We start from the raw sequence: 13,338 nt of genomic DNA, 5'->3' as shown, positions 1-13,338 counted from the left end.
ACCTCGCCTTGTGCTGGGGCTTGCCAGCTGCATGCCTGCTGTCTGCCTGAGGAGCAAGTCGAACTCTGCAGATGCGGACTGGGGGCACCGCTTGGCTTCTCAGGGTTTCACACCATGGATGCTGATGAGGCCAGGATGTGGGATAATGTTTGTTCCCAGCCTCAGTGCTTGAGGGAACAAAAACCAATATAAAACCAACTCTAATCTCCATTGTTAGCTTCAGCCTTTATTTTATAATCTTAACTTGGAAAAAAAATAATAATAATAATAAAAAAAGGCTTCCCTGCATCCTGTTGATAAATAGCTCAAAGCCACACACACACACAGCTTTTCATGTTTTAAAGGACATGCCATTGCCCAGGCCACCATCTTAACAAAGGCGGTCCCATACAGGGTGCTGCTGGATGCAGAGTCCCTGGTTCCTTGGCCGCACTCCGGCTGGCAGCCTGCAGCATTGGCAGATAAAGGACAGGAGCCGGGAGGATAAAGAATCAGCATTATTCTACACTAGGAGGGGGAAGCCTTTTCCATTTTTTTTCCCAACAAACAATACAACCAGAGGGAAGAGGAATGTTAATTGCCAGAATCTGCTTTGTATACAGCAACAAGCTAATAAGGCGGCAGTCATATTTCTCAAATGTCAGAAGTCACAAGTCAGATAGCAGCAACTGACTTTAGTGTGCTGTGAAGGTCTTTTTCCATGAATAACAGCACATTGTCATCTTTCACTGCCATTCTCTCTCTCTTAGCTGTATCAGGCCCTTCATTTTGTATAAAGTATTTAACCTTATGGTTTTTGTTGTGGCTTTAAACATGAGGAACATATTAAGGGAAATACCACAGTTAAGAGCTCATCCTTTTCTCTGCAGTTAGAAAATGAAATGACTTTCAAAAATCAAAGTAGTGTCTCTTCAAATTAAACTTAGAAAATATTACTAATTGTTTTCAAAATAAATTTAATCTTTTGTGATATTTATATTTGTGCAGATGTAAATACTAAACTCAGATGGATTTTTTTTCCTAATACACATTTGTTTAAAAAAAAAAAACCAGAGATCTCATGTGAAAGACAAAAAGGTTTGGTGAAAAAAGTTCTTCAAAAAGATAAATATATCTAGATTGCAATTATTGTTTACATTAATAACTGGCACTGTAACAGGATCATCAAGTTGGGGCATATAGATGGCTCAATTTAGAGATCCTTTTCTGGTTGATACATTGTATAATGTAGTATTAGTAGAACTGAGAATCAAGCCAGCCTCCTGTATGCTATAGAATATTTTAAATGAACTTCACATTAACTCCACTTAAATGTTACTAACAAAAAAAAAAAATAAAAGAGAGAGAGAGAGAGACAGACAGAGACAAAACTGCCAAAATGGTTCATATTCCTTTTCATAAGGCATAGTGTTTTCTACACTGAACCATCATCCAGCTTGAATAGCTCCACCAACCAAACACAGGGCACTGGCTACTTACCAATTGTTCTGTATCTTGCCTGGAATCCAAAGCCTGTAATGTGTGAGTCAGTGTAGAAGTTGAGCAGCATAGGTCCAAAGACACTGACTGTGTCAGGTAGCTCGTTACCACAGAGCGTGACGACAGGGTGTGCAGTAACCCTGGTCCCTCTGAAGATGCTTACTCCATCATAAAGACAGATTCTGCTCAAGAGTGCTGGGACTGCATGGATACATAATACAGAAGTGTTAGCAACATATTTTTCTTGCGACTTATTGAGCTGCAAGTACACAGGCCTCACACAGGATAAGAATTAAATTTTATATTACTTTAAATTCCAGGATCTCAAGATCTCATTTGCTTTCTGAGAAAGCAAATGTCTTTTTTTAAGATATGGAAAAACTGAGGGAGAAAAAGGCAAAGAGACCTTGTCTATAAAGCATTGGATTGGTCTCATTCAACGCACCCTGGGAGTTTTCTTACTTTTTGCTTCATCATTTGCAAGCATAATGGAAGCTGGGTTGTCATGTGTTTATTGAAGTAAAGTTGTCATGTTTAGTGATCTATTAGCAGCAATGGGGCGGTTATTTTAACTGCAAAGGATTAATCAGGAATTATCTAAGTTTATCAGGAAACACTGTGCCTACTGCTGCAGAGGAGTGATTCCTGCAGATTGTCCAAGCACTGTAAAAAACAGGATGACTTCTATTGAACAAGAAGACAGGAATGATCATTTTGTTTCACAGTAATGACAGAGTGATGCAAGCAGGAAGATGTATTGTACATGGTCTCTGGAATTTTAATTCAAAAATCCTTTCTGCTCTCAATGAAGACCGTGTATTCTAATGTGCTTTAGAATTATACCAAAAGTGTTACATGGCACTAGTCTGTCTCTGATAAGAGTTACTAAGATAAAAATAACCAGCTGTATCAGAAAGTTGATTACATCATCAATTACAAAGTAAGTAAAAATGTTCTCCACATCTTGTCCTACTATGAGAACACTTGATAATGAGATATAATTAAAAACATAATCAATTTTAAAATATGAACAAATGTAAAAAAAATGAAATAGAGACAAGCAGAATTTAAGAATGGGAAAGATTTGAGAAAGGAACTCAGATCTCTTTCTGAAAACATTTTGGAGAAAGGCATGATGAGAAATGGATTTCTCAGCAAAGCAAAGCACCACTGGAAAGAATAAAATGGTTGACACAGGATTGCAGGCAAAAGACTAAATTTCTGGCTTTGAATTATCCTTATTTGGGCCAATATCAGTTATGACCTCTGAATCCTGGTGGGCCTGGTGATTGTTTGATCTTTATCCTGTTCTCTATACTCTTGCTCACACTTTTTCTTAATTTCTTATCATACTAAAATGCATTATTCTGTAAATTTCCCACCCTCAGATTCCTTTATCCTATCTCCTCATCTCATACTCTCAGCCTCTGAACATACTCAGCACATCATTAGCAATACTTCTCTGTGGTTCATTTCCTCTAATTCTATCTTAGATAATTTCTAGTCCAATTTCTGCCCCTTGCATTACAATGGAACTGTTTTCATGAGTCTCCAGAGATCTTTTCTTAGCCAGATGTCAGACCCACATCCTCTCTGAGCTGACAGGCATTTTCCGCATAGCCAGCTCTGTTCTTCTTCATAAAACCTTGCCTACTAAGAGTTTTTGTTCATCCTTCTGGTATTACTGTATTCTCTTTTGTAATACATCCATGAGAATTCAATAAGGCATCTTCTCTCCTGTTGTCCTCTCTTTATCTCCACATTAGTTCTGTATAATCTCATTTACAAGGGCAGATAAAACTACTGGTTCTATGTTTATAACCACAAAGGTCTTCTTCCCTCCTCCAGGCCTCTTTCTGTTCATACTATTTTTTTGTTTGTTTGTTTGTGTGTTTTTGGTTTTGTCTCTGAACAGAACCATCAATAGCAGAGCTTTTTTTCTCTCCTAGACTTCTCTGGCATCTTCTTTCTGGACAGCCTTATCACTTTGCCTGGCCTGATTAGATCGACATGTATGATTTGGATCTCTCTTGGTCTTCACATCCAGGTTAGATGTAAATATTGTCAAGTTATTCATCCAGTTATTATCATAAAGATACACTCTTTCCTACCCTCCTGCATGCCTGTGACTCTCACCCAAGAAACAGTGATTTTCCAGCATGGCTACTGTACCATTTGCTCACTAGCCTTGACAATATTTCTTCCAAATACTACTGCAGAGACCAATTACTTGGCCTGATGTTGCGAATATGTCCCTCTCTCTTTAAATTTCTGCACTTATTTGCATCAAGGCCTTTTTATTGTCTATCTCCTCTCTATTTATCATCTCTTGGTACCTCTCAGCACTGATACATTGACTCTTGCAATCAAAGGTCACATGGTAACAGCTTCAATTGTCCTTACATTTTGAAATATGACATTGCGTTCTCTCCTTTCCATTTAGCAGGAATTTATTAGTAAAACGTTCAGACCAACCTCATTATTCTGCAAAAAATAATTTCTTTGATATGATACCAGCAATAAGACCTTGACCGCATTTAGGCGCCTAATTTTCTGATTACTAATAACAATGCCTACTTCCCATTTTTCTGTCTATAGTCATAGATTGTGTTTCATTTTGTGTTGGGGCAGAACCCTTCTTTCTATTTAATGTTCACAAAACTTAAAATAATGAGGGTTTGGTTGACAACTGTAGCATCTGGGATTTATGGTAATACAAATATTAATTACTGATGTAGGAGAATCATTAACATAGATGTATACTCCTATAATATATTAATCACCTACATAGCACAAGATGCTATTTTGAAAGCACAGAATTACGTGTCTTTTATCTATGTCTTTCATATATATATATTTTATATATGTATTTTTCAAAATAATCTATTGCAAAATGTTTTTCAGAATTGCCTAGTAACAACTGAGAGAGCAGATACAGATGACTCTACAGTGAAGCTGTGACCCTATCTAGATTGCAAAACTACATTTGCATTTAAAAAAAAATAAAGTTATTAAAACATTTTTTCAGGTTGACATGGTATCAACACAGTGCTGTTGCTTTGTATGGACAGAGTGTAAATACTACAGAATTCTAAAAGCAGATATTGGAGGAGGCCCATATCCATTTCTCCTAATTTTCCAACATTTGGAACTCAGACTTGGTTGAATCTTGTACCAGAAGAATATCACAGCCATTTAATAATACACTACCTATGTTGGAGCTACATTTATAGGGAATTTCATCCAAACAATGACTACAAACAACAGAAGGATGTGATTAATTATTTCCTAGATATGACTAAATATAGATAAAGTTTTATGACTAATTCTAATATGTTAGATTTGCATAAACCTTTGATCCAAGGAGTAAGGACAGATGTACGACAACGTTGATCACTGTCACAGAAACGAGACTGAAAAAACAAATTCACTTCCATCTGTTTGGTTCTTTGTAAAATAACACAACAGCGTAGGAGATTCAGAAGCAAAGAGCAACCTGTGCAGCTTCGCAAAGTAGGAAATTAAGAGAGATATTCTGTAACCATGTTTTTTGGTGCAGGAAAGGACATTTTTCAGGCTGCTAGGAAATCACAGAGACTAAGTCAAACTCATTTCACACGGTTAATCTTGCCTATGTTTTGCTGACTAAATCTTGACTGTCATGTGTGAGCTACTGTTTATGGCTTCCTGTAATAGTCAGCGGGTAAAGAGGGGCCTTCGGAAGGCAATTCAATCCACCTGTACAACACATTTGTCCTTGAGTTTAAAGCACTATCTTTTGCACTTCAGTAAGTGAGAAGATAAATCTAGGTGATAAATCTAAAATAGATGTCTATTTTCAGGGCATCAATGTCAGACAAAAATAAATTTCCTACCTACCAGGAAGCAGACAATTTAGATTAAATTTTGATCACAAAATCAACAAATACGGTTTCCTCCAGTTTGCTCTTGCTCTGAGTCGTTACTTGCTATATATATCTAGTGAATAATACATATGAGGTACATGCATGTCATGTTAATTTGGTCCCAGATACTTACATAGTATCACTGCTGTGGGTTAGCAGCCTCATTTGGAGTTGTTCTTTATAATCAGAACAGGCATCTCACCATAACTGAAAACATAACAACTCTACAGCAGAAATCTGTGACTAACCGCAAAGTCATTCAATCGTGTAGCAATGTGTCACTGCACTATAGCCAATTACTTTCTGCCTTCTAACTTTCTGGAAATGATATCTCAACCAGTTAAGTCAATGAGATATGTATGCCTTATAGGCATTATTTTAGATACTTCATTTCATTACTAAACAACCATGAAAAAAACAATTGGATTTCTTTTCAGAGGTCAAATAGGTAGTAAATTATGTTAATTGGAAATGTAGCTAAACTTTAAAAACCCAATCCAGAACATCTGTACTAGTATGGTGAAGATTTTAAAGGCCACACTCAGCCACAATGTAAGCAGGTGCAATGCTTCCTTGCATATAGAATAACTGGAAATGGTTTTAACAGATGCTGTCAAATATTGTCCTGCCTTTGCAAAAGAACTAAGGGAGTTCATGCTGAAAACCCTGAGGCACATGTGCTAAACAGATTCAGTGAGACTGATGAATAGAATACATTTTCACTTCTGCATGGTAGTTTGCAAGATGGTGGTTTCAATATTTTTTCCCATTTAAACCCATGTAATTTCTCTTTGTTATGGGGCAATCTTTAAAGACTTTCTGAAAAAGATTAATAACTACTGGAAAGTGTTATGCTTCCTCTTTTATAACCAGCTATCCTTTAGCTGATAACCAAAGTTTGGTCTTTCATGGCACTAAAAACTTCTGTTTTGTGTAGTCTACGGAAGCCAATAACAATAAAGAGGCAAACTGCACTACAAGAAATAGAATACCTTTATTATTTTTTAGGTCTATGCTTATTATCATGTCTGTATCACTTGCCTCTTTGGTTTAACCATTTTACTAATGAAAGCTTAAGTCCATTTATAAATTAACTGCATGTACAGACAGAATACAGATTAGTAATTTAATGATACAGATGTCAAAATAAGCATCATCTGATTCAACCTAATGTTTTAGTGTGTCTGATGAATAATATTGCCTTCTATATGAACAAATTATGTAATTTTTGTGGTTTGCATTTCAAGTTGTGCTTCAGATAATATCGTAATATAATGAAATATTTTTCTAAAACCTAAATTAAGTTTGGGCTACAATACCTTTGAAATCAAAACAGTTCAAAAACTTAAAATGAAAATAAAGCAAACCTATTTCTTTGTGATTTGATCTGAAGAAAAAATCAAATTATGCATCCCTGCTCAGTAACAAATTACTCTAAAATCTCTTTGTCAAAATGACTTCAAAGGAACCAAATTAAGAGATCCTCAAAACATATGATGTCACCCAAATAGTTTGAACATAATGATTCCTTTTTTTTTCTTTTTTAATGACATCTCCATTCATGAAAATTTGACCCTGTCAAAGTCTGGAAAGTTTAACTGTCTGCACCAATAAGGCCACATATTATATCTATTATTTATTGGCTAAATGGTAACAACACTGAAAATCTCCAGAGAGAATTTTGTTCATGGTAAAGTACAGGGTAACAACTTTCACAGTTTTTCAGATACTGTAGTCTTTCACCTAATTTCACTTTCAGATGTTTTTGCATTCTTATATAACACCCAAGTGTATTTATATCCATTTTATCAGTTATGGAAACAGATGCACTGAAAAGCAAAACTGGCCTAAGATCAAAAAGATTATAAGAATCAATAGTTTAAAAAAAAAAAAAAAAAAGGCAGGAACAAACACACAAATTGGCCACAGTCCCTCCTATACTCTAACCATCTGGCAAATTCCCAGCTTCATTACTGCAAGATGCTCCTCAACACGTGAGATACTCTCCCTTCATTGTTCTGGAGGCCTTCACTGACACAAAACTGACCCCATGCACACTCTCTCTGTAGATGTTTGCCAGTAAATAGTTTTTAGAATGGACCAGCAAAGTAAACCATCAACCATTTTCGATGACAGAAGACTTAAATGTTTTCAAGAAAGAAGTTACATTCATGGCACATACTGAAATTATAAAGAACTGGTTACCTTCCAAGTGGAAAGTCTGAAACTCTAGGATCACGAGTGACTGTTGTCCCTGATCTATGATGTAACTGCAGTTCAAGTTGTTGTCGTACTGACCAGGGTAGTTAGGAGAGACAATAAGACCTTCAGGGCTGGTGAAATTTCTTCCACATCCTGCAAACAGAAATAAATAAGACATTGTTAAAATCCAGGTGATCAGCTCATTTCCATTTGCAGTGGCAAACCCAACAATGTATGCAAGGTCCTCATCTCTCACTCAGAGGCTGGTCAAAAAGCCAGGGAGAGCAATACAGATCATGATGGCAGAAGCAGGTCTTACACAAGCATATAGTAGTGGTTTTGGGAAACACACAGCCTTCCTGCTTACAGCACTTTCAGCTTCACATAGTGTCTTTGCGGGTCATGAATAAGACCAGACCGTAGTCCCTCAGCCAACTCACACCAGAAGGACACAGCACTGCTGTTCTTATGGGTTTGGAAGCTGCACATTTCACAGGCCCTGGGTACACACAAATGTAGCTTAACTGGCTGTGGGTGAGCGGGCACATCAGCAATGTTGCCTCATTTGAAACTGCCTGTGTTAGCCCAAGTGGCAGCATTCTTGCTTCAGGGCTGATGGCCAGAAGGATCCAGCCTGTAGCAGGGCCATCTCTGGGCTGGTTTGCTGTACACAGAGACAGGCCAGGTTTGCCACCTAGAACTACTCAAGCACACCATGTTGTTTGTTCATTTTCATGGAGCTCACTCTGATCCAATCAACTTCTACAACATGTCATCAGGGGTTTCTCTTTACGTTAAGCCTATGGTTTTATTTTACTAAGAATTATTATTATTATTTTAAATATTATATTAAACCTGTAGCTACAGGCTTAAGATAAAAGAGCACAGTATGCAGCAAAATATTGGTGCAAGTATAGAAACAGGCCTATTAAGCCTGTGATTGATTGACTGCACTAGGAGGTTGCACTTCACTGTTAGTTGTTACTGACAATGTTAGTGCAGACATTATAAAAACAAAAGCCATTTCAGTTTAGGACTCTGTATATTTCCATAGCGTCTTCTATTAAGAATTTAATTTCTCATTGTTTTACTCTGAATCAGGCAAAAAGAAAATAAGAAAATGTTTCCCTCTGGCAGCATCCTAAAAAAAAAAAAAAAAAAAAAAGAGAGAATGAGAGAGAGAAACAAACACAAACTAAACAGCCAGTGGCAATTGGCAATTGGGTATTACCTCCTACACTTCCAGTAGGTATGACCCTCACAAAGCACAAGCCATGGGGAAAGTGATGAGAGGCCCACCGGCCCACCCAAGAAATGCCACTTGAACTATGTGAAATGCAAATACAACAAAGCAAAGCAAAAGCCTGAACAGATGTTGAAAAGTCATTTCTCCTCCTGAGAGCAGTTTATGTGAAGAGCATGGGCTACACCATACACTGGAGAAATTGCCATAGTGTGCTTTGAAAAGACTAGAGATACATTTCTAAATGAAGACCAGATCCTTTTTCCTTTTTAAAGAAGATTATGGCTTTTGCTTCCAAGTACACCCATTAAAGAGAAAAAAAAAATCTTACCACTTAAAGCCTATTTATTTCTTTTCAGCACACTGAAAAGGCAAAGATGGCTAAGAATAACTACAAAGTTAGAGCAGCATGGAGGATTTTCAGTGAGTCCCAAAACTGGGGCCCACAGTGCTGCTGTTGTGTTCAGTAAGGGAATTCTTGTGTTTGAAACCTGGGCAGAGGCTTCAACACCTTGTTGGACTGAGGTCTGACTTGCTCATACAGACCAAACTAATCCAAAATGAAAGATTTTATACCACTTACTGCTTATGAAAGATGCAGAGAAACCATGCCCGGGAGCATCCTGAGACTGAAAAACTGTAGTTATCACATTGCTTGGAGCAACAACAGGGGCAGGAGCTGAACTTCCACATCCTGTGGTTAACAAAGCTTCTTCTTCTTCATTGTTTCCTCTCCACACCTGACAAGGCCAGATTGGAAATGGTTTAGTGCTTTCAAAGCCCATGTAGCCTGTGGGAACCCATTACCACAAATTCCATATACAGTTAGTTGTTCTTCCAATAGACTTAAGGTCTTTCATCTCTCACTGAAACTTAGTTGTCTACATTAGAGCTATTCACTCTTTGATCACTTTACAGTCAGTGGAGACAAAAAGTCTTCTCCAAGGAGTGAATCATAGAATAATTTGGGCTGCCAGTGATCTCTGAAGGGTATCTGGATGCCATTTGCTCCAACCCTTGCTGACGGCAGGACCAACTTACATCAAGTCCCAGGAACTAAAGAAAAATATTTTATGCACATCCTACCTCCATTTTGTCTCTGCTAACTTATTTCCACACTCTCTATGAGTATGAATATCAGTATAAACAATGAATTATGCAATCCTTGTGTTATTCATAAGTCAATAAAAAACAAAGGTAATTTAGAAACACCAGAAGATCTGGATCCTTATCCTTAATATCTAGTGTTGCTAGTCAAAAATGATTCCAGGTTTTGTTATGTTGGATTCAATGTTCAATGACAAGTATCAAATGATGGAAAGGGTTAGAAATTCAGTATTCAAAAAATTTTATAAAAAATATTATTTTTAAAAAATATTATTTCAACTGTATCAGTAGCCAGTTTCAATTCAATCAAACTGTGCATTCAAGAAGCACATGCATGTTTTAGTTGTTCAAGTGAAACCCACTTCACGTAATTATTTAAACATGTACTTGAGGTTCACAGTTTAAGCACTGAATTTTGTCACGCACATAAAATGAAGCACAGGCATAAATGTTTGATGTTTGAGTGCTTAAATCATTTCCTGAATCAGGATGTTTATTACCAAGGATTTGAAACTTATGCTTTAAGAAAAAAAAAAGCAAAAGGGATTTACTGTAATAATATATTTTTTTCATCAATGTGTTCTAATGCTTTTTGATTGTCTTGTATACCAAAAATATATGAAAAATAAATAACATTTCATTTTTAGGTTAGTGTGTTTGAAATAAGTCTGACTGGAACTAAACCATATGAAATTCTGATTGCTCTAAGAGATGATCCTATAGAAAGGGTTAGCCAAGGGTTAGTCTGTAAGTGTAAGCATATGAATACCCTCATTCATCTGGCCAGGTGTGAGAGGCAACGGATGCTCACAGGATTAATACGAGCAGTCCATGGCCTGTTCAAGATTTTGCAAAGTCACTATTGATTTGGGATTTCTCTTTTTTAGCTGCTCTGCTTGGAGCAATCGTGAGAAACTTACCCCTGTTCAGCACTTTTGCATATCCAGACACCTTCGTACACCTCAAATGGGACATTCAGAAATGGAGGTGAGCATTACCAAAAATTGCAGGTTTGTCTCTAAGGACAAAATCTCCGATTGATATAGTTTTGCCCAAGCTATTTAGGACAGTTCAGAAATTTGAATTTAAAGCACCTTTATTGGGTAATATTAAGACTTTTATACTACCAAAACTTTATTGTAATATATTACAGCAGTTAATCAGTGGAGCGGGCTATGAAAAGTGAAATCTGTTCTTTTTTCTTTTTTTTTTTTTTTTCTACAACCTTCAAAAATGAGTGCAAGTGAAGTTTGTAAGTTACTAGCTGTAGATCAGATGTAAAGCTGCTCAAGTCTTCCTACATGTTGTCAAATTATGTTTGCCCTTTATTGCAAGTGGGAGTTGTACTGCTATGGAGAAAATGTGCACAAAAACACTGTGAACGCATGCCAAATGCCTGAGAAAAAAGTAACGGTGTGAAAAATTCAAAGCATGTCCACTCCATCCTATTGCTTTGAAAACAAGTGGCTCTTAACAACCTATGAAAGATAAAATGCAATCTTTGTTGTTTGAAATAATAATAATAATAATAAATAAGGATTATAACAATTTGGACAGCTTAGAAGTTTTTTAGAAGTATAGTGTCACATTCCTGTATTATTACTCATCAGAATAATTGAAAAGGTCTTTTCACTGCAGTAAGTTTTCTCATTATTTCCTGTTTCTGAATCAGATGTACATTTCTCATATTTGTCTTTTTGGGGGCAGTGTGTAAGGAGAAGGGTCCCTGCTGGAGGTGGAACCCCAAGTGCTGCTAAAAATTAAAAACATATACAAGCCTGTTCTCAAAGCATACAGGAAATTGACTGTATTGGTACAAGGACTCCACTGTAAATTAACTGATTTTTTTTTTTTTTTTTGTCTTGACATCTTAACCATGACACGATTGTAAAACAAAATTCTGGAATGATGACGTCTTACAGCACTGCGCTGCTGATCTCATGCCAACAATCATTTTACCTTCACATAACTGCTCTGGCAGCTTCCATCACTATCTGGGATCTGGAAGTTATTGTGGAAGTTCATCTCCAAGTGTTTGCTTTCATGCGTAATGATGGTCCACATGCATCTGCTGTTCACAGGAAAGTTTTGAGGCCAATGAGGAGACTTGATCATACCGCTATCTGAATGAAGGATTCCGCCACATCCTGGAAAAATGAGCAATGGATGGGAGAAATGCTCAAATATTTCATGTTGGTGCTCTCAGAGAACTTAGCTTTGAATAGCCACTTACTTCTGAGGCTCTGAGACTGAGAGAGCAGAAGCCCCAGCACCCATTCATACCCATCTTTTGATTAATTTCCCTTCTCCCTACCCTGCAGCAGGGAGAGTACTACACCCCAGAAAAGGTCTCTCCTTGCACTTTCTCTCACTTTCTTTTCTTCACAAGTTCTTTCTCCTTGCCATTTTATACCCTTTTGCTCTGGACCATCAATATGCCCCTGACGTGGCATATAATACCCTGAGATGTGGGTATTGTTCACATAAAGGGTAAGCATTAATGAGGAGCTTCTCCTGAGACTATGAGGGTTCCCTCCTGCACAACACAGCATGAACACCATGACTGACAGCCATTCATAAAAGTACCCTGGGGGAAAAAAAAATATACTGCTGAATTCTTCATTTTCTCACTCCACAAAATGTGAATATTGCAGTTCCACATGTGAATCTACTCAAGCTACATCCGTTCACCCAGAGCAAAATAGTGACTTCTCCCCAGCCCAGGCAGCCCTGTGGATCTCAGTAGGATTATGGAGAGGGCTAAAAAACATGCCTTTAAAAATTGTTAACAGATTCATTTATAAAGGGGAATGGCTGGTCATGTCTCTGTGGCAGCTCATGTTCTTATACGTAATAAGCTGAGTTAATTTGAAACATGCTTGCAAATACGCTGCCAAGAATAATTTACTAGAGCTATGCGTACAGTACAAGCAACCCATTATTATTTCAGAGATTATATAGTAAAAGCATGAATAAAGACAAAAAAAAAAAAAAAAAAAAAAAAAAAAGCTTTATAATCTACTTTTTTCCCATTAATTAAAAAATATGTATTAGCTTTAAAATATTTTATTTTTCATTCTTTTGTATTAGATAGTGGCAATTGTGTTTAGCAGGATATGTTTTGCTCACACATGTAAAATGTAAGCCCCCAGATTCCTAGTGGACAAATGAGAAGAAAGCTAAGGGAAGGAAACAAAGTATGTTTAAAAAAATTAAAATTTAAAAAAAAAAAAAAAAAAAAAAAAGAGAGAGAGAGAGAGAGAGAGAGAAAGAAATCTTGGAAATTTGGAAATCTCGGAGAGAATACCAACTATGCACATAGTATGTGTATGCCAGTGCCTATTACATCATTGAAGAGTGGCCCTCCTTTTAAATGAAATCCCAGTGGAAAAGTGTCAAAAC

The 13,338-nt window shown here is 36.9% G+C and overlaps 1 protein-coding gene across 1 annotated transcript in view; it reads right to left on the bottom strand.

The window, feature by feature from the left end:
• CUBN (cubilin) overlaps nt 1-13,338 on the bottom strand; it is a gene marked incomplete at its 5' end in the record, with an annotated part of 136,839 nt that overhangs the window by 18,066 nt on the left and 105,435 nt on the right. Inside the window, 4 exons of the mRNA XM_082754389.1 lie at nt 1,480-1,680; nt 7,590-7,739; nt 9,413-9,569; nt 11,896-12,083. Of these exons, the coding sequence (XP_082610515.1) occupies nt 1,480-1,680; nt 7,590-7,739; nt 9,413-9,569; nt 11,896-12,083 (696 nt within the window). The remainder of the gene's footprint in view (nt 1-1,479; nt 1,681-7,589; nt 7,740-9,412; nt 9,570-11,895; nt 12,084-13,338) is intronic.

The sequence above is a fragment of the Aythya marila genome (genome assembly GCF_965140915.1).
Source record: "Aythya marila genome assembly, chromosome: 2".
NCBI lineage: Eukaryota > Metazoa > Chordata > Aves > Anseriformes > Anatidae > Aythya > Aythya marila.
The sequence above is the reverse complement of the archived record's forward strand: the minus strand, read 5'-3'. Positions and strand labels throughout refer to the sequence as shown.